At 33.4% G+C, this 27,320-nt stretch overlaps 1 protein-coding gene across 1 annotated transcript in view; it reads right to left on the bottom strand.

Moving 5' to 3' along the window:
- Positions 1–3,076: 3,076 nt before the first annotated feature.
- Positions 3,077–27,320, bottom strand: part of LOC102807624 (two pore channel protein 2-like) — a 41,022-nt gene continuing 16,778 nt past the window's right edge. Inside the window, exons 6-24 of the mRNA XM_085505024.1 lie at positions 26,441–26,564; positions 25,496–25,598; positions 24,943–25,008; positions 23,497–23,561; positions 22,878–22,978; positions 21,750–21,831; positions 15,881–15,970; positions 15,438–15,557; positions 14,603–14,701; positions 13,234–13,320; positions 12,519–12,571; positions 9,254–9,350; positions 8,924–8,995; positions 8,441–8,526; positions 7,855–7,924; positions 6,992–7,074; positions 6,429–6,510; positions 5,377–5,474; positions 3,077–4,762 (exon numbers count right to left, since the gene is read on the bottom strand). Of these exons, the coding sequence (XP_085361150.1) occupies positions 4,684–4,762; positions 5,377–5,474; positions 6,429–6,510; positions 6,992–7,074; positions 7,855–7,924; positions 8,441–8,526; positions 8,924–8,995; positions 9,254–9,350; positions 12,519–12,571; positions 13,234–13,320; positions 14,603–14,701; positions 15,438–15,557; positions 15,881–15,970; positions 21,750–21,831; positions 22,878–22,978; positions 23,497–23,561; positions 24,943–25,008; positions 25,496–25,598; positions 26,441–26,564 (1,657 nt within the window). The 3' untranslated portion in view covers positions 3,077–4,683. The remainder of the gene's footprint in view (positions 4,763–5,376; positions 5,475–6,428; positions 6,511–6,991; positions 7,075–7,854; positions 7,925–8,440; positions 8,527–8,923; positions 8,996–9,253; positions 9,351–12,518; positions 12,572–13,233; positions 13,321–14,602; positions 14,702–15,437; positions 15,558–15,880; positions 15,971–21,749; positions 21,832–22,877; positions 22,979–23,496; positions 23,562–24,942; positions 25,009–25,495; positions 25,599–26,440; positions 26,565–27,320) is intronic.

The raw sequence follows: 27,320 nt of genomic DNA on the forward strand, positions 1-27,320 counted from the left end.
TGTGTTTACGGGGACACATAACAATGAGAAAACAACATGAGGTGAATAATTTCTGCGTAACAGACGTCTTACATGGTCATTTTTGAATCTTACTAAACAATACTACGGGAGTCTTGCCACACTTACACAAACTTGTCCTGTCCTTGTCCTTCGACAATGTCGGCACATTCGTAGGACTGTCACCCCCATGGATCGAATGGTATTGTCCTATTGTTAAACGCAAACCAAAATTAGTAAACAACATGGCGGACTCGACTCGCCGGAATGCCCGGGCGTCAATCATAAAAAGTGTGGATAGCTGCTCGAATTCGCCACTCCGGTTCAAATTTTGAGCATAAACAAATATTATACAGTACAAGGATTGCTGCCGCTGCCCCGCGCGTTAGGTATTCCCCCCTGTTCGCCTCCGCGCGTGCCCGGACACTCCCTCGCGTGTCCGGGCGTTAAATAGTAGGACCGCCATTGATTGGCATAAGAGGCGAAATTGGTAGAATTCCTATAAGGATTAAGGCAACTTTATCGCTAATTAAATATTGGCACAGATTGTCTTTGTTACCTGAAAATCATATTCTAAAAAGTGCACTTAAAGAAACAGTGTCTTCAAACTCAAGCTAGATAAAACATGTTAAAACAATTCTTGGACATGCTGACTTATCTGAAGTAAAGAAAATATATAATGTGGGAAACATCACTGAATTAAAGTGTTGAAAGAAAAATTAAAAAATAAATATATACAAACATGGTATCAGCAACTTAGTCATGTCCCAAAAAAACGGAAATTCAGGAAACAAACTAAGAACGTATAATTTGTTTAAAATGGAATATGAATTTGAAGGATATTTAACAGAAATTCAGGACTTCAATTTGAGAAGAATGGTTACCAAGTTTAGACTTAGTGACCATAATTTGGAAATAGAATTGGGCAGGAGAAAATTTCCAAGAATTGAGGCAAACTACAGATTGTGTAAAAAATGCAACACAGGTACTGTAGAAGATGAAAAACATTTCATCCTTGACTGTTGCTTCTTCACCCAAGAAAGAAATACCCTCTTAGAAGACTGTAAATTAAAAATGTGCAGTACAACTAACCGAAATTTAATATTCACTTGCATTATAAATAGTAGTACTGCACTTGCAAAATACTTAAAAAACACAATTGTAATACGTATTTTATATATGCCCTTTAGTTTTTTTTGTTTGTAATTTTGAAACTTTTGTTGTTTTTTGTTTATTTGTGTTTGTTTTTTCTGATATGTATCCTTACCATACAGCACCCACCGATGGTGCAGTTGTGTAATAAATTTATTGTGTTCGACAGGGAGGGCGCATGATGATCAACAGCGCCACCTATGCCACTATAATAGAGAGCCGTCTACACTTATGTCATACTATATTACTACAGTTTTCTTTTTGAGTCATTTTTGGGAGATTTAATTTTTTTTTTTTTGTATTTGTATTCTGAATAAGCCATATTTTAGGGCGAAACGTTGACGTCATTGAAGACACCAAGCGAGCAGTCGGTGTTGTTGTTGTGCATCATTTCTGTTCATTATTTTTAAGAGTTTACCAACGGGTATGGGAACACTTACCGGATTAAACTGTGTTGTTTTCAGTACCAGAAATAATTCGCTGTAATCCGCAAGCGTTGTTTAACTATGTTACTCAACAAATTTGGGGAGTTTCACTAGTTTCTCACAGTATCTTTGATTTGTTTTAAAAAGTAAGTAGAAATTTGCTTCCACACACACAACCTGTTTGGGGTCTGGGTTCTAGTAAACAGCCTCAGTCCTACTAGCGGGTCTCAGACGTTTACTAAAACCCCACAACCTCAAACAGACAATTAATTACTGTGTCCTAGTTGCCATATTTTATCAAAGATTTACTGCGAATTTGGTGAGATTTAGGTTTTTTTTTTGCAGCCCTATTGTGGGTTGTGTGATGTCATTACTAGCATTTTTGCTGAAGAGATGGTTCAGTGAAAAATAAAATCCAAGGAATACACCTTTTGTCCTATATTTTACATTCAACTCATCAAAAATCAGTGAGATTAAACAAAACATCCAAAAAGTTCTTCAGCGAAAATTAATTCCAGCTTAAATAAAGTATTTTACAGCAACACCTTTGTATAGGACAAAAGGTCAATGACCAGCAGAAGTTGCACCCTATTCATGTCCGTGTAACAATGAACCACTTTTTGCTCTCATCACCTACCTCGTTTACTGTGAAATACTTTATTTTCACTCAAAATTTAATTTCGCTATTTTCGCTTAGGTGATTCTGTTAAAATAAAATCCAGCAAATACTAGTACATCTTTTTTTCTATATTTTATATTCAACTCAGTGAAAATAAATTTCATGAAAACATCCAAAAAGCCTCTTCAGCAAAAATTAATTTCAGCTAAAATAATATTTTTTACAGTATTCAGTAGAATTACCATGCATCCATGCTGCTAATCGATCATCATGATTTCCTTCTGTCGCTGGCTAAACCCGGCAACAGAAAAAACAACAATTTTTCTTCATACCAATAAACATGTAGCCAGCTATATACTTATGAAGAAACAAATTTAGATTTATAAAATAATCCTTCAAAGCGAGAGAGTCATCACCTGCGCATGCGTCAGATGGCCATAGTGTGTCATTGTTTACAAATAAGCGTCCACCCATGAGCCTTTGCGTTTTTATCATGTGTTGTTATCGTTGCTTGGGACTCAATTCCCACGCGTACGCAGGTGACGATCCTCCCGCTATAATTGGACAATGTACAAATATTAGTTTTTTCTTCTTCGGTTGGATGAATTTTGATCAGTGCTAAGATGGCTGTAGATAACAACGAAGATAATTTCAAAGCGAAAAAAGTGTGAAACATCAAAACAAAACACAGATGAAACTAGTTTTATTTATTGTTTATAATAAGAAAAAACATCGTCAATTGGGGGGTGGGGGCAAAATTCCATTTAGTATCTACCTATTGAAATATTGTTTGCCTGGATTTACCCATAGACAATAACACTTTATCCATTCCCAATGAGGTACATTGCATTCTGGGAGGAATTAGGACACGAAGACTTGCATGCTGGTTCAATTGCTAAATAATTTTTATTTATTTGAAGTATTTTCTAAAATTAAAAACATGGAATGAATAAACACAAACAACGTAAACACTATACAAAAAATAAAACTCGTACATTTAATATGGTAACATAAAAGCCCACTATAAATGGGCCACGGTAGCTCAACAGGCAGCAATTAGAATGTGTTTCACTATCCTGCCAGTTCATTGCACTGAAGATGAAGTATCTGCACGCTTAAAAGATAAATACCATATCGTCTTTCTTAGAAGCACGTCCTCAATAAACCACATGTGCGACAAAACTATTTTTTTCAGTGCGATTTTATGCATACCTTTTTTCATTAATGCAAAAACAAAACAAGATTGATGGAATTAACTTACGAAAACATTGGTGCCCAATTTTAACTGATAAAATAGTACCGGTAAATATACTTGTTCAGTCTGAACTGTGTCTACACTATCAAATACTGTCACACCCATCATTAAAGTTATACCATTTACCATCTAGAGCTTTGATACATGCATAGTAATGAGATGGTGTTGATTCATGAACTATGACTGCATAAAGTTGAATATTGTTTACCACAAAGATTACTACTCACATATTTTACATTTTCCATGGGAAAACAACTGATGTTTCATTTTTTCAAGTATAAAACAAATTACTCTTTGAAATATTACATAACTGTATCAAATTCAAAACAAATATACAAAACAAAAAGTAGTGACAAAAATATAATTTTGCAAATTTATATACAACAAATCACTTATCTTATTATTGTGATACAGTGATAGAAATATTGTATATTTAAAAATTCAATAAATTGTTTTTATTATAAAATCTGTATCAAGTTGTGCAATTACATTTAAGTACATATGTGCAATTACTTATAAAATAACAATACCATATTTGTTCTATTGGAAGTGCATATGAAACAAAATTGATAAATACAGTAAAACAACAAATTAGCTGACATTTTTTGGGCAGTTATAAGCATATCTTGTGAGAGAAAGTTTTTGAAAAATATCATATAAGCAGTGTAAATGTATCATGAAGTCCATTTAAAGACATAAATAATATCACAAGAAAACCACTAAGTATGCATAAGTCAATGTGACCCTGTTCCGCCTGAAAGCAAACTTTGTAGTGTTCTTATGATAACAACCAAAAATATCACCCCCTCACACTTTTTATGTAAATTGTTTCACCATGTGCCCCTACAAGGTTTTCATGCTGAGGAACTATCATTTAATTTAAAAAAAAAACACCCTTAATTATATCATGTTGGTTAAGGAACGAAGACCCCTCAAAAGTGCATCTTTTTCATAATAAATTTTAGACTATGGCACAATTACCTTGGGCACTTTGAAAGTGTTTTTTATAAATACACTAGTACCAGTATATATTTTCTGCAATGTACTTTTCTGTGTGACATCATAGCAAATATTAAATGCTTAACGACGGAAGACATGATATTTCAAGAAAGCTATTGTATTTAGCCATCATTGTAAAAAATCTTGCCCCGGGTGAAGCCAGCCTCATTTAGATCTGAGTTACAAGATTCAGAAATATATGTATAACGTCAAAATTACGAAGTATGTTATTGTCGTTAAAGCCTAAGATGTAGATGTGGATGCATTCTCAACTCGGTGAGTAATTCCTCTTCCGTCGGCTCCTTCAGTAAATCTCTGTAAAAACATTATTTAAAACTACAATAATTATATTATCATACTTCAAGCACTCTTGGCAGATATTACTGATTTGTATTCAGATATCCATTTTTCTGACACCTGTCAGTATTCAACTGGTCAAAGCAAAAATTCTGCTGATGTTTACATATTACAAATGCGTAAATCTTATTTTCTATTTCTTCCTCGTTCTTCAGCTCAATATAATGGCACCACTCAGAAATAAGTAAAATAATGATTTTATATTAATGTACATGTATGTACCGTAATTGTTTACTGTAGAAATGTTTATTTTTCCTGGTATTTAATTTCACTATTTTGGTATTGTGAGCAATTTCACTGGGTTTTAAGTTTACGAGTTAAGCAGAGAAACAATGAGTATTGTTAATGCAGATTTGATTCAGTGAATTTTACCTAATGGTGAAAATAGCGAAATTAAAAACCAGGGAATAATTAAATGCATTTACAGTAGTTTTATTAAGTAGTGTACTTGTTACAAACATTGTTCTTGACTACACACAGACACTTTTCAACTTCAAGTTCATAGGACAGTCACATGGTAGTTATTAACAGAAAAACATGTGTAATTATATACCATATGGTTGAACACATACCTAAACATGGAATGTACATCAGTTCGTGTGATCATTTCTTCTTCGTTCAGTCCTTCTGCCAGCTGTAGTTGATGGCGGTCCCATTTAGTGATGAAATTCTGAAAAAGCGGTATAAAGCGAGAGGGTCGTCACCTGCACATGCATCAGATGCCAATATAGCGTGTCATTGTTTACAAACAAGCGTCTACCCATGAGCCTTTGCTGTTATAGTGTGTTTTGTTTTCGTCGCTTGGGACTCTCCTGCTTTAAGCATATCACAAGATAGTGATGCAATGTACTACTAAACTTTTTTTATTCAATCACATGTGGTAGCAGTAGTGTACATGTAAGTAGACGTTAAAGATATGTTCAACCTTAACTGCACTACTTTGTTGTGGTTTTTCAGTGATTTGTTTGAATTTTAAGAAAATTTATTTGGTGTAAAACAGCCAACTTTTGCTGTTCTAGTTTTTGATTACTGATTGTTTGTTCGCATCCAATGACCTCAAACATCTCAAAAAGGTGATTAAAGCAATATCAGCTACTGCCCAACATTCAGTAACACATCTTTTGATATAAAAGTTGTCTATAGAGTTATAATTGATATATCTGGTATGGGATAACTCTTAATATTGTGGAATTAAATATCCCAATTCAAGTTTGATTTGGGTGACCTGCGTGTAGAGTAAGGGATGGTTTGGGTGTGGAATGGGAAGTAATTTGGGTGTGAAGTGGAAATGAGCGGGTGGAGGGTGGTTTTTGAATGGAGGGTGGATGTATGATTTCGATGTGGAGTTGGGGATGGTTTGGATATGCAGTTGGGGGGCATTGGGTGTAGAATTTGGATGCTTTGAGTGTGAGGAAAGTAGAGTGGAGGTAGTTTGAGTGTAGAGTTGGTGGGTGGAGTGGGGGGGGGATAGTTTGAGTGTTGAGTTGTTGGGCTTTGGGCGTTGAGTTGGGGTGGTTTGGGTGTGCAGTTGGGGTGGTTTGGGTGTAGAGTTGTGGTAGTTTCAGTGTAGAGTTGGGGTGGTTTGGGTGTAGAATGGTTGCAGTTTGGAAACAGTACTACTCACCTCAAGTATAAGAGCAGTGAATAAGTTGATACATATCAGGACAGATGTAAAATACCATGCAATAAAATATAACTGTGACCAGCTGAAATAAAAACAAAAAAAAGTATATTATTATACATCTGTCGCCGTAACGCCATAAGTTACAGCGTGTCGTAATTTTGTGGGTATTTTCATCCTACCATATTAGGAAACGCGAATTCCAAATATGGAACAATTATGTGCATAGTGTCCTCTAATGATAAAAAACAAACATAGCTGTCCCCAGGGTTTGACCAGACTCAACACAAAGAAGTTTGCTAAATATGTTCTAAAAAATGTGTAATAATAAGGTTATTACGAGGATACTGCAAAATATGCACTCAGACAGTACTCATTCGCATCAACTTTTGCTGCACGTCAGTTGATACTCCCGCTGTACTGTCTTCATGCACACTTTGCAGTATCCTTGTAATAACCTTGTAATATTATATTTATTGAGTGTGACAGCCATGAATAAATATAAATAAAACACAAAAGTAGACAAAGAAATGAATGAATAAAAAAAAAAAAAAAAAATAACTTACGGTGATGTCACAACAGAAAACTCCTCTAGGAAGACCATCCAGTTATTGACAACCATAATATTCCAGAGGACAACCAGAGCTGCCTAGAAAAATAAAAATATTGACAATAAATAATGATTCCATATTTAATCTATTAGAAACACATCTCCATAAAAGACACATGCGAGTCACTTTGTTATCATGGACGACTGGTACAAGTCACACTTACTATTTTGTTGTTAACTTCCTGAACAGGCAAAAAAAAAATAAAAATATGTTTTGCTTCATGTCATTGTGCATGTAGGCTTAACACTTTTTTTTTGCAATTTAATTTGCATACCAGTAAAGTGCAACACATAAGGTAGAAAGAAGAAATGTTTGTGTTCTGTTTTGTCAATCTAAATAAACCTCTAAAGCAAGTATTCAAAAACCTTATTTTATAAATGTTAAACATGTTTTTCAGATATGCAAATGTAATATTTTCAGATATTCCTACATATCTGTCACCATAATGCCATAAGTTACAGCATGCCATAATTTTGCGCTATTTTCATCCTACCATATTAGGAAACTTGAATTCCAAATATGGAACGATTATGCATGTAAGCGTCCTCTTATAATAACGAACAAACATAGCTGCCAGGGTTTGACTCGACTCCACACAAAGAAGTTTGCTAAATCCCAGGATGTATCATTGGGAGGAAAAGATGTATAATAATAAGGTTATTATGAGCATACCGCAAAGTATGCACTCAGACAGTACACCATCGCATCGACCTCCACAGCGTGTCGGTCGATACTCCCGCTGTACTGTTTTCGTGCATACTTTTGGTATTCTCGTAATGACCTGATAGTATTAACACATTGACATGTTTAAAACTTACTGCAAAGTCATCAAAATTATTTGGCCAGTATTCCAATTGTTGCCATGATCCACACACACCACAACCAGAGCTGTAAACAAATATAAACAATTTATTTTACAAAATATGACAATATGTATCTTATCACATGAACATTCTAATTAATGATTTCCTAGTTTATTCCATTTCCTCTGTAAGCCGGCTCCTGTGGAGGGGGTCACTATCTTTCCAGTTTATAAGTATGTACGGAATGCAATATCATATGGAGAAACCGATGTTTAACATTAAATATCACTGCTGATATTGTAAGTTAAACATCACTATCAGACTTTTTCGCCCAAATTTGTCTGCACTTTTTTTCTTATATTCTTCAATATTTCTAGAAATGAATCCTAATTTTGAAGCCAACAGACAAAATTTGAGTAAATTTTCAGTTTTACTCAAAAAATTTGGCTATTTATGTCCCAATCTTCTGAAGGAATTTGTGATGAAAAGAGAGAACTGGCGGTGAAAAGGTTAAACATCACTACCGGTATATGTGTCTATTCATGCTAAACAGTATCATGTTTTGTATGTGATAAATTCATGAAGTGCTGTTTTTATTTACCTGTTTGTTGTATTTTTACAATCCTGGTATACGATCACATCTTTGAACAACTCAATTCCGAGAATTGCAAAAAAATAATAAATAACCTGAAAAAGTAAAAGTTGAATTTAAATTACTTTACATTTTTATTTTGTATAATAGACACATGTACATAGTGAGGGCGCCACCTAGAGGCGCAAATAGTGTCTATTGCCATCAAAGATGTAGTGCTGAGAAAATTTTTCACAAAAATATGCATCATGGGAAGGAAAAATGTGGTGCTGAAAGATAATACTCAAATAAGTATCAGTTCAGAGCAGTATGAAAAGCGCACAAAAACTAAAAATTGCAATTATTGGAGGAAATTGATTTTAAATTCGGATTTTCTTCAAATTTGACAACCAGATTTCATAACGTTTTCAGCAATTTTCTCTTAATGGTAATTCAATTAAACATTATGTTTATAGATTTAAAATAAATGTATCAAATATTGATAAAACTCACCACAAGGATTCCTACAAATGCCTTCATATTACTGAGAAGATCAATCAACGTAGTTGTAACGATTCTCATCGACTGAAAACCAAATGAAAGCAGAAAACTCATTAAGTAAACTAAATACAATTAGCATATATGCAAAATGGTATACCCATATTTGGTAGAAACATATCCTAATTTGTGAAATAATTGAGTAATCTAAATACCAAGGTCATATATGCAAATTGATAAACCCATATTCGGTAAGAACTTAACCTTATTTGTGAAATAACTGGGTAATCGCAATACAATGGTCATTTATGCAAATCGCTATACCCATATTAGGTAAGAACTTACCCTAATTTGTGGAATAACTCTGAGTAATCTGAATACAATTAGCATGTTTACAAGTCTCAATAAATCCCACAAGGACAACCCTGTTGTTGGTTCAATCCTAATGAAAAAATCAAAGAAAGCTTAGAAAGAACTCCCATGTGCTGAGAGTATTGGAGACACATTAAATATAATTCGAAATTACTTAGCTGAAAACTAATTATGCGAATCAGAAAATTAATATGACCAGATTTGAGTGTAAAACTAATGAGGTCTGCGCAATGTAACAGAAAATCTATGTCTCCAAGTTTAATTGAAATGTGATTAGAACCAAAAAATTATGAATTATTATGCTTATTAGGGAATTAATATGAACAGATTTTTACCCCAAACTAATTAGGTTTGTACATTGTCCTAGAGCATCTTTGTACTAAGTTTCATTGAAATGGAATAATTAGCACCGTGAAAACTCCAAAATTTCGACCCCTCTAAAAATTTGACCGCCTATTTATTTGCCGGGTTTCGGTGTTTTATTCACCTCCAAATTTTCGACTCCACTAAAAATTGCCGACTCATTCTTATTCGAAAATTGCGACCAGTTTTAGTTTTCCCCCAAACGAAAAAAAAAACGATGTGAGCGTTCAAACGGGACCTTCCTCAAAGGCATGAATCCGGGTTTCTGATTGACTGAGAGATTTTTATTTTATTGGTAACGAAAATATATTCTAAATAAACGAAGTTTCAAATAAAAACGAACACAAAAATCTCGGCATGCTGCGTTTCTGAATTGTTGATTATTACTGTACTCAGTAGTGATTATAATAATGTACACAAAATAAATTTGTTGAATGGTTATGAAATACAAATAAAAGTCAACTTAGTTTCATCGTAAGCGAATGATTCCGATCTCGTATAAACGTTTGATGCTGTAGGATATCCGCCATGTTCTCTTAGGTCAAATAGGTCAAATCGCTAATTAACCAATCAAAAAGCTGGATGATGCGAAAACGGCATGATTTTTTTAAATAAAAAAATTAGTTGTTTTTAAAAAATAAACTGGTCATCTGAAGAATAATTTAACATTGTTCACAGTGATAACAGCTCATTCTCGAAAGGAAGCTTACCCGCTCACGCTAGTCACGATAAAAATCATACACGTGTACTCTTGAATAGACAGACGTCAATGACTACGGTAAAACTTAGACTCTATTTTAGCCGGCAGGATTGATTGAAATGTCCGAAAAATGACGCCAAAATACACCTTAAAAGTCCCATTTTATTTTCTTAAATCCCATTATATTTTTTAATCCAAGGGCGAATTTACGGCAGAATTTGGTCCCTCAAATCACCGGTACGGTGCTCAAATAAGGGACACGTGAGCTTTGATTCTAACCGGATACATTGCACTGGGTCGGGGAGATCGTTTGCTAAACTTCCATGTATCTTTTGTCCAATGGGTACCTGTACTTCGAACATTCGCAAGTTTTCCTAGGTAGTGCGAGACAGCTTTGTCTTTTGACCTATTAGTTTTGTGCTGACCTCTTCTCCGCGTCTTGATGTTTTGTTTTGCTTGTCATAATACTCACTGATTGATGACTTTGTTTAGATTTTGAGTTACAACTCGGCCACGACCTTTGCTTTTACCGTGAAACATGAGGAAGTTTACGTCAATTGACGGACATTGCATTTTTTAAAAACTAATGAAGCACACTGTCTATCATCCCCATTTTTTTTTGCTGATTTCTATTCTGAAAAATTCGACCGTCCGAAAATGCACCTTAATTTTGACTCTAAAAACACGTCACATTTCTAACACAAATTATTTAAAACCAGTCGAAATTTTGGAGTTTTTACGGTACTTTAGATATCAGTGTGAAAGATTAAAATTGGTTAATTACGCAAATTAGGTAATTAATATGTACAGATTTTAACCCACAATTATTCAGGTCTGTCTATTGTCCTACAGCATCCATGTACATTCATTGATATGTGATGTATAGTACCTGAGATATCAGTGTGAAAGTTGGTTAATTATGCAAATTAGGTGATTAATATGCACAAATATTTACCGGAAACTAATTGGGTTTGCATAATTCTAGATTCATTGAAATATGATGATTAGTACTTTAGATATCAGTAGAAAAGCTGAAAATTAATTATGCAAATTAGGTAATTAATATGCACAATTATTTACCCTAAAACTAATCAGGTCTCTGCATAGTCCTAAAGGATCTATGTACCAAGTTTCATTGAAATGCGATGATTAGTACTTGAGATACATGTGGAAAAGCTGAAAATTAACTAATTATGCAAATTAGGTGATTAATATGCACAAATATTTATCGAAAACAATCAATCTCTGCATAGTCCTTGAGTATGTAAGTACCAAGTTTCATTGAAATGTAATGCTAACTACTTATATCAAATGCTGAAAATTAATTAATTATGCAAATTAGGTAATTAATATGTACTGATATTACCATAAAAACTATCAGGTCTGTGCAGTGTCGTATGACATCTATGTACCAAGTTTCATTGAAATGTGATGATTAGTACTTGAGATATCAGTGGAAAAACCGAAAATTGACTAATCATTATGCAAATTAGGTAATTAGTATCCACGGATTATTACCAAAAACTAATCAAAACCTAGCATTAGTTCAGAGCATCTATGTACCAAGTTTCATCAAAATCCAATGAGTGGTTGTTTAGATATCAGTGGAACAGTCATGGAACCACTAAAAAATAGCTAATTATCATGCAAATTAGGTAATTAATATGCACGGATTTTTACCAAAAATTAATCAAATCTGCGCATTGGCCCAGAGCATCTATGCACCAAGTTTCATCAAAAACCGATGTATGGTTCTTGAGATAGCAGTGGAACAGTCGGACACACATACACACATACACACATACACACATACAGACACACTAACTGCAAAGACTCCCATTTTGTGCTTCGCACATGGGAGTCAAAAAATTATCAAAAAATCTGACAGGTTAAACTTTTAATCTTAGCACATGAAATTCTAAAAACACATAAAATGAAACAATAGACACAAACATCCAGTCATTAATATTACAATTTTTAAATTTGCCATGAGAAAATGGATGTGAAACTGAGAAAACCATCATGACAATTTTTGAAAACAATAATTGTGAACAATTGGACAATATGTCAGTATATAATTTTATAAATTGTAAATTTTTTCAAGAATTGAAAAATTGAAAAAAATAAAAAAATAAAAAAAGTACAAAATGTACAAAATTGTCAAATATAACTTACGATTCAATGGAAAAAGGTGAACCATTCAATATACAGTGTATAATCTCAACAACCTGGGAAGAAACAGCAGTCATGTCAGTTACCATGACAACAAATTCATCTAATTTGAATACATACAAATACATGGGTAATCTGGTTAACAATAAAAAGTATTTCACATGCGCTATTTACATTGCATGGGACTCATATCGCCATGATGTTCAGAACACCAAAATAGCAACATTGCCAGCTACATATAAGTTGCTGACTGCTGGTTTGCTATGTGATTAATTGTGATTAGAACTGGATAAGTCAAACAGTTTTTATGAGGGTGTACTGTTTTGTCTAAATGCATGCACATTTATGGAGCATTAATTATCACGGAATGTGTTCTAACATTTCAGACTGTGTCAGTACATATATATATTTTTTTGGATAACTTCACCAGTAATTGCAAAATGATCTTTTTATTCATATTCATCGTGTCTGAGCCCCCCCCCCCCCACACACACACAAATATTAGCTAAACATCTCCTGTTGAAGTTCCTTTGACCCATCTTGTTCTAATTTTGGGATTTTTTTTTACAAATTCTGTGAGTTATGGACCAAACAATAAATTAAGATTTTGAACATGATTTGAAAAAACAAAACAAAGTATATAAAAGTAATTTATTAAAATGGAAATACATAACATTTGAGGTCAGAGATCAAGGGTCATAATAGACTGCATACTTACCACTAACGTAATTGTAACTGCAGCATCAAAGAGATTACTTTTACTAGATATATACCGTCGCCATCCCAACGCCCATACTTTCACTGTCTAGAAAAATCACAAATCAGAGATGCAAGAAAGTGTTCCCACGTGAAGTGAATTCAATAATCTATAAAGTTTACTGAGCATATTTAACATACAACCATTTTCCGCCTGAGCATTGCTTGTGATGCTCTATAGAATAATTCAAAACAAAATAAAGATATGTGTATTAAATTACATCCAAATCCACACAGTAGTTCTTGAGATATTGATGCAACAATATTTGACACATCCATCAACACATATAGACATTGGTATGACACTTGGCTACCTTTGTGCTTTTCACAAGAGACACAAATTCCAAAAATATTCAGTAAAGCATCATTCTGCTATTGAAATCTTGACATAGTCGGCATAATTGTGTTACTATGCTTTAGCTGCTGAATTCACTTTGACAGTCGGCATGAGTTACTGTGCCATGCTGATTGATTTAATAAAATCTATTGACGACAACATAGCTATGTCAGGCAGGTAAAATGTTAGTCTGAAGATCAAGACAAATCTTGACAGAAAGACATCTCTTAGAAATTTAATTATTCGGAAAACTATCATATCAGATAATTTTTTATTCATTGTAAGATCCTGCATAATGAATGAAACTTTTTTACTACCAGACTTTCTTGTCAAAATTTGTCTTCACTTTTTTTTGTATTCTCCAATATTTCTGGAAATGACCGCTAATTTTGGAGACAACAGACAAAATTCGAGTAAATTTTCAGTTTTTACTCAAAAATATTTGGCTATTTTTATCCCAATCTTCTGACAGAAAGTGCAGACTATAAACAGGATTATTTTGTGAATTTGTGATAAAAAGAGGGAACTGGTGGTGAAAAGGTTGAAACGAGTATCTTAAAGCAGGGGAGTTGTCACCTGCATGTACACCAGATGGGCATAGCATATCATTGTTTACTAACAAGCATTTATGCACGAGTCTTTGCGTTTTTAGCATGGGTTGTTATCATTGCTTGGGACTCAATTCCCGCGCGTGCATAGGTGACGACCCTCCCGCTTTAAGATATATAAAAATGTTATTAAATGTGTATAGCCTGTTATTAGCATACTTTTTTGATTATCAAATGCCACGCGATATTTTGATGCATTTATGCTATATTTGTCTGTCCTGCGTTTACATTTGATTTTACCAAATATGCCGGATCTCACAGTAATAAGTGATAACTTAAAACTGTGATGACAAAGTCAATCAGATACAAATCAAATCAAATAAATTCAATCTTAATACAATGATGATTTGGGAAATAAAAAAAAAACCCACATGATTGCCACTTACTTGTTCAATTACATAATACCACACAAACACAAAATTGGTGACAGCTAAATTAGATGCACTGTAATTAAGTTTTTTCTCATACTGTACTCCAAGTTCTACCTGCAAACACAGTAAAACACAATATTGCTGTAACAGTAATTGGGTTAATTAATAACTTATATGCATATAAGTATTTCTACTCCTAAAACATATTTGAAATTCCAAATTGAATAATAATATTCCCATATATTATCATCTTTTGATAAATGAAGCTCTATGTATATATTTGTGGTATACTCCTAAGTTTAGATTGGATCAGATTGTTCTTTAAGTGTCACTGTCATCACATCGCATAGTGCTGTTGTGGGTCCCACAAGACATATTAAATATGTGTTAATAGTAAAAAAAAATTAACGTTCTTGACTTTGACTACGATACTTTACTACTACTAATAGATCTTATTATTATAAATCTGTCACGGTAACGCCATAAGTTACAGTGTGCCGTAATTTTGCAGTATTTTCATTCTACTATATACTACTACTGCACACTTTGAGGTATTCTCGTAATAACTTCATGTTATCCAATGGCCGCCAAGACCTTGTTAAGAGCGACTTGTTTTACCCTAAAATAGTGCTCCATTTTCTACCGTTATCGCATCCACTGCTCACCTGGCCTATATGTTACCATGGTATCTGGAACAGTGGATGCGATGGCGACAGAGATTGGAACACTATAAATACTCACCAAATACTTCTACAGTTCTGATAAGGGCAGATGTATACAGTTTCTGGTTGTAAGGTAAAAAGTTGGGAATTGACAACCCTTAATTTTATACGCCCTTAATTCTACTTACTGTTATGCATATCACGTTTGCCAATGCCACTAAATTACCGAAATAATTGAAATATTGATGAGCAATACAGTACTGTATTTTACGAAGAAAATCATTTTCTATGTATCTTATTTCTGGCTTCTGAAAAAAACAAAAACATGAAGAAATCAGTTTACAAGATAATGCAAATATTTGTTTTTGGGGTATATCACTATTAAGGCCAAAAAAAAAGTTTCTGATTTTTTAAAAATTTACTCATACAGGAGGTTTATTATTTTTATTCTGAAAACATGATTTTCATTTTTAAATTCAGATTAATAAAAAATGTTACATGTGTTTTCTGCCAATGATCACATCGCCTAGAGTTTCACAACTACATGTATAGAGGTATTAAGAGCCATGAAATAAAATAATTATGCAATTATAGAAACAGTACAGCATACAACAGAAGTACATGTACCTACCCTTTTCCATGTGGTGTCTTTATTCAATTGATCAAACACTTCTTGAAATTGTGCCGTGTTCAACGTTCCACCAATGTCTGTATCTAATTCCTGTGATATATTGAAAGATATATATTAGCAACTTATACTACTTTCATAGTTACAAGTACTTTAAGCCATTTATTTATTAATTGAAAAAAAATTACTAAAAAAAATAACTATTACCGTAAAAAATACTAATAAAACATAAACTAACAAATGAGCAAAAAAAACAAACAAACAAACAAATAAATAAATAATTTTTGAAACAAATGGACATGGTTTTCTATTGGCAAATTGTTTTTTTAAAAAAAAAAGTTGTGGGTTTAATTTTGTGAATAGTGCCAAAGGTTGACTTTGGTGCACAATGGTTAAAATAAACAATCTACACAATTAACAAACTGCCAACAAAAATTTAATACTGTAAAAGAGTTAAATATTCACTTTAATTTAGCTTATTTCGCTGACTGGAAAATGTGCTAAATTAAAACCCAGTGAATATGTAAAATTTAGCATAGAACACATTAATATCTAAATGATAAAACCGTGAATTTAAAACCCAGTGAATATGTCTGAAATGGTAAATCTGCGTAAGATCAAATTAATATACTGTAGTCAGCAAAGATATGTTTATTACTAATATGCTTAATATAAAATTGATAAACTATTTATAATTGCAAATGAATTGGTCAGGCTAGCGAGGTAGACACCTCCCTACATTCTGTGAAGTGATCAGGTATAAATCTAAAACAGCAGAACAGCTGACGTCACTGCAAATGTCTTTACAATATGCAACTGCTTTTCAATTTTACAATTATTTATATAATTATATACTTGAACGTCATACCCTACAAGCAATACATTTATGTATTAAGTAAACAAAAATAATTTGAAAATAAGTTGACTGATTTCGCACCTACATGTACTTTTTAACATTTGGAAAAAAAACAGAAGATAGATTATTTGTGAAACAATGTGACTGAATGTACATGTATTTTAAAGTAGTGTAAAAGTAATGTTATCTGTGTACAGTTATTTACTAAGTGGTCTGGGAGTTCTTATCGTAAGGCATACCACTTAAGAAGCAAGCTAAAAGGACATCAACAATTAAAGTATTACCATGGATACAATATGGATGCACCGTTTAATTCTATGTTGAAAGTAATTTAAATGCAAATCTCTATTCATCAGGCCGTAATCAATGACCTATTCATTTAGAATGGAAATCAGATCTTTAACTGGACGTTCAACTACAATGGGTTCATCTCAGTAATGGGGGCATATGGTATTTCCATTAAATGGTGCAGTCCATTTAAGAGATAACAGTTACAGAGGGAAGCCAGACACCACACCCTGGTATCTTTCAGTCACGACACAGTCACCCCAGCAGGCAACAGCCATGCATTTTCACATAATTTTCGCTCTTGTCTTATTTTCACGTAGCTATGAAATCGTGGACGGGCAAGAAGTGTGTCAAGAATTCTACGACATGTGCATCGACGGCAACTATTGCACATACATGTTCGTTACTCCGAATGCAGACTACTTGGACGATTGTCCCGAATTCAGCGTGGTTAAATCCGACTTGGACGACATGACAAAGTACATGCAGAAACAAGAAAAGATGATACAAGAAATGTCGATTGAACTTGAAGAGTTGAAACTCTCGAAAACTGATCAATATGAAGAACGGCGAGATATGAAACAACAGATGTGGGATCAGGTGGATGACTTGGATCGACATTGGCAGTGGATACAGAGACAGCAAAAACAAATCGACAATCAGAATGAGCTGATCAACGAGTGGCAGTCACAAATTGAAGATATGTGGATCCAAGTCGAGGAGCAAAACTGGGTACAACGACTGCAATACGAATTGCAGCAGCAGCAGTACCAGATAGAACTACACCAGGAGCTCATCGAGGCACAGCAGGACAGTATGGAGAGACAGCAGCGTGACTGGGAAGACAGCCACGGAGTAATCTGGGAACAAATGCAGGACTGGATACTGGATCATCAGAATAGTCTGATAGAGTCGCTGAAATTAGCGCAATCACAAGACTCCAGCAGTGAGCTCGTACATCAGCAATGGGAATCAATTGGGCAGCTAGAGGACGATAACTATCAACAACAAATCCTACTGGAGGATTACCAACATCAACTGACGTGTCTTGAAGATATGACAAGACAGATAGCACGAGAGATAGAAACAGACCAAGAACAAAACTCTGGTGAGTGCTATTTACTTCTAGTGCATCAAAAAAACTTTTCCTAGTATTAAATGTGTTGACAGTATTTTTTTTTTGTGCCATAAGCAAGCTATTTGGCCACGGGTTAAATTAATACTTGTCAAGATTGTACAAGCACAAGTTATGTTTATTGTTGGTTTTCTAAATACAGTTTGGTAGAATAAATCACATGTAGTATTATTTAGTTCAGCTCATCAATTGTTACATATTATATTCAGAATTTGATTTTATAATTTTGCATATGACGTAATGTTGTTGGTATTATTTTTTGTGGTTTCATAATCAGACTAATCAAACCCAAAACTTAGAATGGTGATGAGTAAATTCCGGATTTATTATGCTTACTATCTATCTGTAGGTCACAAAGAATATCAATAAGTATACAATTGTCTTTAATATATATACGAATATATTTTAATGTTTCCAAAGTACTTGGCTCATAAATAATATTCTGAAAATTGAAAATAAATTTTTATTTTTGTTGTTACAAATCAATGTATACACACAGATGTACATCAATTTGGATTATAAATATTATAGGACCAGTTTTTTAAATTTTGAGTAAATTGAAGAGAAGGAGATGCAAGTAAATTCTGGTTGTCAAAAATTAATTAGCGATTTGTAATTTATCATTTTGGTAATTGCTCATTATTTATTGAACCTGTCACCTGAAACTGTGTGTCAAATTACAATAGGAAACCGGACTGGAAATGAACGGGCATGTGAACTTTAAACGTAAAAACAAGACACATACCTGAAATGTACATGTAGATTCATGTCTAACCATAATAGTTTGTATATTCTGCAATTGCTTGTAAGCCTCTAATATATTATAATTCACTATGGTCATGATTGAACAGCGCCATCTATGGCACTGTTTGTTTTTAACTTTGTTTTCTAGAATAGTGAGCCATGACAGTCATGCCCTACCGTTCAACTTAAATACAAGTTTGGTAAAAAAATATGAAAAAATGAAATACATTCATTTTTAAGATTTAAAACAGGGATATGCATCATGTAAATTATTGACACTATTAAAAAACAAAAATTAATAAATTCAGATCATTAATATTCACCACAATTTATATTTTTATTCCATTATTTACATATTTTCTCTTTTTTTTTGTATGATCATTTTGGTTGCCATGCATTCAGATGAACCAGTTAGCAGAGTAACAGCGCATTGTACGAGCCGGAGGTTCTCCGGATATTTCCACAATATCCAGAAGATAACAACATTAAATGAGACTGTCAACTCACCACCACGTGATGTCGCTGCATTCAACATTTATCAGAAGCTATACGTAGCATATACGTACGGAAAACGTTGTGAAATTTACATCTACAATGACAACGGGACGTTCTCACTGCATCAGCAAATCGAGTTTGATTATCAGGATCAATACGAATATTTAAACCACTTCATGGAGCAATTTCAAATACGGGGCACTCAATACATGATTATCGGACACGCTTCGAAATTTGGACATGTTGTATATCAATTTGTGAACCGCAAGTTTGTGGAAATTCAAATTATTGAGACCCCTCAGCAGCAGTTGAAGGACTGGGAGTTCTTTGCCATCAGCAACGACGAAATGGAGTACTATTTAGCTGCAGCAATCAACCGAGAAATGTTGAACGTGGAAAAAGTTTTTAGTTCCGTGACTAACAGTACGATCTACAAATGGGATCATTATGGGAAACGATTTCAGCATTTTCAAAATATCAAAACGACCGGTGCTCGGACTGTCCTGGCATATAATCTGGCTGATCAGAATTATCTGGCTTATGGATCAAGTTATTTACTCGAATCATCTAATCCGTATAATCTTCACGTACAGATTTTCCGATTTGAGGAATCCAACAAATTTGAATTTTCTCAAACTTTGCCGATTCCAGGCTGGACTACTGATATCGTTAGTTTCCGTGACGATGGTGATTTCTACTTACTTGATGTTAAGTTTATGAGCGTTAACGGCACGTATAATACAGCATCCCCCATATACAAATGGGACGAAAGAATGAAAAAGTTTATTATCCACCAGAAAATCAAAACGCAAGGTGCTACCATGGCATGTCCGTTTATACTTAATGACAACCGTTACATAGCGATCGTTAATGCCTGGGAGGACGAGAACCACGAAAGTTATACACCAATCGAAGGCAGAAACACTATGATTCATAAGAGAAATGAACAGGGTCTTTTCGTTCCTTGGCAGGTCTTGGACGTCAATTACGCAACTACATGCGAAGCATTTAAAGCAAAGGGAAAAGCAAGTTTGATGATCAGGAAAAATTTATTCCAGTATCTTCCTTGATCTGTCTCATCGTCGAATAATATTAATTCTATTTTGTGTTTTTTTCGTAGGAACACAAAATATATCTGAAATATATATATTTGGAGTGTAGTAACGATTTGCTCGTTCAGTAGCACATATGCTTATAAGTAAATGGCACGTGTATTTTCGCTCAAAATAAGTAGACTGTATTTTAGTGACACTACCGGTATATAAATAAAAGCAGTAAATTGTGAAATGTTTTTTAGCGATGTGTTCAAATAGAGCAAATACGGTATTAAAATATAATTTAATTAATAATTGTTAAATATTCTGCAATTTTTTTCATCTGTGGTACAAATGGTAAGATTAAAGCAGGAGGGTGGTCACCTGCGCACGCACCGGAATTGAGTCGCAGCCAACGATAACAACACATGCTAAAACGCAAAGGCTCATGGGTAGACGCTTTTTTGTAAACAATGACACGCTATGGCCATCTGCGGCATGCGCAGGTGACGACTCCCCTCGCTTAAAAAAAAAGGTGAATGAACACACACCAGGCACCAACAACACAATATTTTATTTGTCAATTTGTTTTTCGTTGCTAGATAGTTTAATAACATTGTAATCAATATATTGATCATGCATTTTGAAAACTAGTGGGAGGGGAATGATATTTCAATAGAAAAATAAAATTGTTTCATTTACAATAGGATTTCAGCATTTTATTATGAGACTAATTTGAATCAAAATATATTTAAATGACTACAGTGCATTTATTCTAACTATTACATGTACTAGCATATTAACAGTGAATAATTTAGCAACTATGAGTTTACAATTTTTTTCTCAGTACTTATTCAATGTTATAATGCTGTACCATTACTTTCACCATCCTAGTACAGCCTGATCCGTAGGCCTTTGGTGCATTCTAGCCACGCTGTGTGGCGTGATCGCGTGGACAGGTTTCATGTTCTCTGCACGTAATAAGCTCGGTTATTAAGCATCCTTTTTGGGGGATGCCCGGTGGCCGTGGGAAGATTTGTAGTGATGTGAAGCTAGGCGATTAAGTGCCATACGCGAGCGCCGGTTCGAGTCACGCACGCCGTTTATTCGGTGTTATTTGCATACTAGCATATTAGTAGTGCATACATTCACGTATATTACAGAGGTGTGTCTATGTTCACATCGAGTCATATTTTACTGATTTTACAATAAATGCAATTGATAGTTAATTCATTTATGAGCTTTGAATGATTCAGAAGTGAAATATGGTACACCTTTTAGTGAAAAAAACAAACATCCACATAAGTGACTTTCGCTTACCCTTATAATTGTTTTTTTGCATGTTTTTCTCATTTTGACGTGCATCACAACGTTTCGCGTAACATTCACAGGAACGGTTCCCCTGTAAGGAATAAAATAACGGGCAAGGAATAAATACATAATGCATATACACTGACATAGATCCTGTAGACACACCTCAAGTAAATTAAAGAAAGGAAGGACATCCTTTGATATAGTTACGAAGCACTTATAATATACTATAAAATGGTTTAATTATTCACTGGGTTTTAATTTTGCTGACTAGAAAATGCACTAAATTAAAACCCAGTGAATATGTAAAATTGAGCATAGAACACATTATGTAAACGATCAAACTGTGAATTTAAAACCCCCTGAATAAACCTGAAATGGTAGATCAGTGAAATTTATACCCAGTGAAAATTAGTCATTTTACAGTAGTTTACAATAGGATGAAAGTACACCATTAATGAGATCATAAAACAAATGCACATACATATTTGTGACATGATGTACCTTGTGTGTGTGAAGTTTGAACTCGATCAATCCAGACATGTCTCAGATATGGACCCAGAACTGAATTCTTTAAAACAAAATGGCCGCCATTTGAATCATGGATGTTGAATCATGGCATGGTTGCAGATTACTTATTATGGATGTTGAATCATAGCATGATTGCAGATTCATTATTATGGATGTTGAGAATGGTATATTATGCATTTTGCCGCAGAAAACATTTTACACATATGGGAAGACATACCAGGGATGTGCATAACATATTTACATATTTTTGAACATATTCCCACAATTTTGTTCAATTGTTTACTAATTTTCATGTTTTTGGACATTAGTCACATACATATCTTGTTGGCATACAAATAATAAAATGCCATTTAGGAAAAAACAAAAGGTTTTGCTTGCCCTTATGTTAGTTAATTGGAACCCTGCGCTTTGTACATTTTTCTCCAATTCTGCATACCAGTGAAGTGTTACCACATATGGTAAAATGGGAAGGGAAATGTTAACTGCGTATGCTGAGGACATGTTCACTGTTTCAGTTGATGCTTTCGTTGATCCAATTCAATTTAGCATTATTAGAATTCAAATTCAAATAACAGGCAAGAAGGACGACAACAAAATTATATTTACCGTCTCCCGGGATTGTAACTCCTAGAGCATCCAGATTTTAGAACTTCAAAAGCTGCTCTGATGGCAAGCCGTCGCCTAAAATAACTGGCTTGCATGGAACTCTGTGTTCAGAAATTATAACAAAACATGACTTATTTCAAAACATGAATTAATTCAAAACATGACTTATTCAAAACATGACTTATTTTAAAACATGAATTATTGCAGTTATTTCAAAACATGAATTATTTCAAAACATGAATTATTTGAAAACACGAATTATTACAAAACATGAATTAATTCAAAACATGAGTTATTTCAAAACATGAATTAATTCAAAGCTTGAATTATTTCAAAACATGAATTATTTCAAAACATTTATTATTGCAAAACACGAATTATTTCAAAACATGAATTATTGCGAAACATGAATTATTGCGAAACATGAATTATTGCAAAACACGAATTATTTCAAAACACAAATTATTTCAAAACATGAACTATTGCAAAACACGAATTATTTCAAAAAATAAATAAATTCAAAACATGAATTATTTCAAAACATGAATTATTTCAAAAAATAAATAAATTCATGTGTTAATTATTCTGCATAAATACAGAAGATTTTTCAAAATCTTACCAATAAATAGCCTCGGAATTGATTATATATAACTGCTGTTAACATATTTAAGAAGAAATACATGCCTGGAAAAAGAAAATTAATAATTATATAAAAAAGGATTTAGAAGTTAAAATTATAGTGGTTTCTTCTGTATAACAACTGCATTTTACCTCTGTGTTAAACAGGAAAACAATAGTTGAATTTTTGTTGTTGAGATGTTTACATCAATGTCAATATTTCTCATCTTTCACAAAATAAACCTGCAAAATATTTTTCTTTATTTTCAAAATATTGATCAAGCTGGTGGAAAATTATATTCATTTTGCTCAAAATTAAAAAAAGAATTCACAGAAAAATAAATCCAAAATGTGCAAATTTTGGTGGCGGAAATGATGGCATTTATATTGTTAACCGTGATACAGTTGTAGAGTTACAGTTGCTTGAAAATGCACAGATTTTTTTTGTTAATTAAGTGCACAGACTTCTCTTACGTATGTATAGTATGCATTATGCCATATTTTGATTTTGATTTTTTTTTTTTGCATCATTTCGTAAAAAAAAAATAAAACAAACAATTTGGTTGGTTTTTGCAGAGGTTTTTGGGAGGTCAGATTGTAGGGTAGGTCTGACCTGACTTGCACCTATGCAGAGATGCAAAGTCATCTTTTGATTCATGCCATTTTGCTGAAACTGACCATGGCCTACGAACCCATGCATGATCTGTCTGATCTGTTAAGAACAGTATTTGATCTCAGTTAAATTTATTGATTTGAATGGGCGGGCTAGGAAGCTGTATTCATTAAACAGCGCATCTGTGTCTATAACTTCAAATTTCAAATTCAAACCAATAGATTCGCCGGCTGAATGGCATCAAACCTTACTAACGCCTGACAGAATAGTGTATGTCTCGTCGGAAAGATGAATACTGCGAATTCGCAAAGTTCACGCCTTCTTGCAATGAATATTCATTTTGGTGGTCATGGTAACACAGTCAATCAAAACCGTGTTTGCATTGTCTGCAAAAATCACAGACTGTTTTCAACATTGAAGATGATAAACATTGGGAGGAAATAAACTCTGCTGTGAATGGTTACTCTTTGATGGCTGTCACTATCTGACATTCCTGCAATTTGATTGGTACCGACAAAAAGTCGTGAAAAACTACATCATTCTGTCAGGCATGTATTGGGTTTGGAGCACCATGGAAGATGAAACTCATACAACCTCATCATACTTGAGCATGCAGAAGTGTGTTTCATTTCATCAAAACTGAATGCAGGTTTTTAGTAAGAATTCTGACAAATACCGGCAGTTATAATGGTGAGGAGACAGTCACAAATAAATGAACATTGGCTGACGTAAGATCCATTACTGGATTAAAATTCATATGTTTTCAGAGAAACTAGATAACAATAATATAATCCTAATAGACCCCTTTCTTAATAAATTGGAGATAAAACTTACCAATGACAAGGAATATGATAAAATAAAGAGAATAAAATCTGTTATACGTATAGGCAGGAATCATCACTGTAAGATACAAGGGTAAATTTAATATGTTATTTTTTTTAAAACGATTGGTACAAAATACAAATTACCCTGAAGCCTATCTTGGCAGAAGAAGTGATGATAAGGTTTACATGGTTTGGAGCCATTCATGCATTTGACCCATAACAAGTGTTTTTCAACCTAACTGTGCATGGTGTCAAAGGTCACACATCCTGGAAATTATCTGACCTTTCAAGGTCACTCGACAATATGCTGAATATAAATGAATGGGCAATGGAAGTTGGGCTGTAGGCTTTCAAATTTCAAGTTAACAAACAATGTATTTTTAGCGTCATATGGGACCCACATCTATTCACAATGCATCATGAAGGACCACCACTCTCATCACAAAGTTATTCCACCAATAATTGCCAAGATCTGTGGATTTCATGGAGTGGGTGCATAATGTAATTTTTCAAAATTTGTAACAAATTTAATTGAATGGAGATCTTTTAAAAAATATACTAACCGTCTGGGTTGTTGGCGGTTGTTAATAAAACTAACAAACTCATAAACGACACCATTAAACTGGAAAATTGCTTCAGTCCTTCTTCCTCAATTTTTTCACGATGCTGTAAGAAAAGAAATGGTGAGTAAATAGAATAGAATAGAATAGAATAGAATAGAATAGAATAGAATAGAATAGAATAGAATAGAATAGAATAGAATAGAATAGTGAATCTAAAATTGAATCGAATAGAAAAGAAATAACATCAAATAGAAAATTATATTATAGAATATTATAGAATATTATGGAATAGAATAGAATAGAATTGAAAATTGAATCTAAAATTGAATCAAATGGAATATACAATTGAATCAAATAAAAAAGAAATATCATCAAATAGAATATTATATTACAGAATAGAATAGAATAGAATAGAATAGAATAGAATAGAATAGAATAGAATAGAATAGAATAGAATAGAATAGAAAATTGAATCTAAAATTGAATCAAATGGAATATACAATTGAATCGAATAGAAAAGAAATACCATCAAATAGAATATTATATTACAGAATAGAATAGAATAGAATAGAATAGAATAGAATAGAATAGAATAGAATAGAATAGAATAGAATAGAATAGAATAGAATAGAATAGAATAGAATAAAATACTTGCATCATTCGTTACAGTGGTAGGAAGGGTGGTATTATTAGCACCTGGAGTAGGAGGCACTGCATTCTGCAACATGAAATAAAACCATACATGTATGGGTAACCACTGACAGCTGAAAGTAAATAACGTGACTACATCTACATGTGTATGAAACAACAATTAATAGTTACCAGACAAGTATTGTAAATGAATTCATTTTCACTTCTAATCTGCAGCTATAGATTATGTCAAGGCGTTCATAGGGACAACACTTTGTGAAAGTTGTTGTGTATGCACACATTAGCTTACAACACATCATACAGAAAACTGACTGAAATCAGTGAAAACTGTAAAATTGTTTTTACCATTGGTTTAGGAAATAACAGCATGCCAAATATGGTGAATATGTACATGTGAAGCAACAACAGTAACAGAACACTGCAAGGTGAAAAGAAAGACATCAATTTTAATTATCATTTATTAAAATTTTGTGGTTGGGTATCACGATAGAAGACAGGATTCGTATTATAACGAGTCTGGTAGTGTATATATACTATGCAGTTACGAGACAGAGTGACAGCGAGACAGTATTCTACAGCAAAGAATACTCTTTATTCGGGAATATGACGTGCGTCATAGAGCATCAGGTAGAAACAACTGAAGAATTATATTAAATCACAGTTTCACAGTTTATATAGACAGCCAAGGATTCACACCATGTAAATAAACTCCGGCTGTATTTACTTTCGAAGTGTGTTCACTCTTACGTTAGTATCAATAACCTTGAAGAGTTAAATGGCGTGAAACAGGCAAGGTTGTGTTAGTTTACCATAGGAATACATGTAATTTCAAAGGAATACAACAATACTGTGACTCAAAGTGAAAATAAAACGAATCAATAACGAATAATTAATATGAATAAAGTGTTCCCGATAAATTTATATTTTAAATATTCACCTCAATCTTCATTATCAATGTTTTATGAAGATGCAATTGGTATATGGTTAGTCTAAATCTAGCATCTGATTGGCCGGAGCAAGGTCTTGTATCTGGCTTATGCTCGGTTATTATCTCCTGCCAAATATGCTAATTTTACCCAGAGAGGTCTTGTGACTGATACCAAATAGCTCGCTTGCTGTTTATAATTAGGGTATTGTCTGTGATCACTGCCCTCATTAAGCAGGGTTTTTAATT

Source organism: Saccoglossus kowalevskii, chromosome 11 (assembly GCF_978046115.1).
Source record: "Saccoglossus kowalevskii chromosome 11, keSacKowa6.1, whole genome shotgun sequence".
NCBI lineage: Eukaryota > Metazoa > Hemichordata > Enteropneusta > Harrimaniidae > Saccoglossus > Saccoglossus kowalevskii.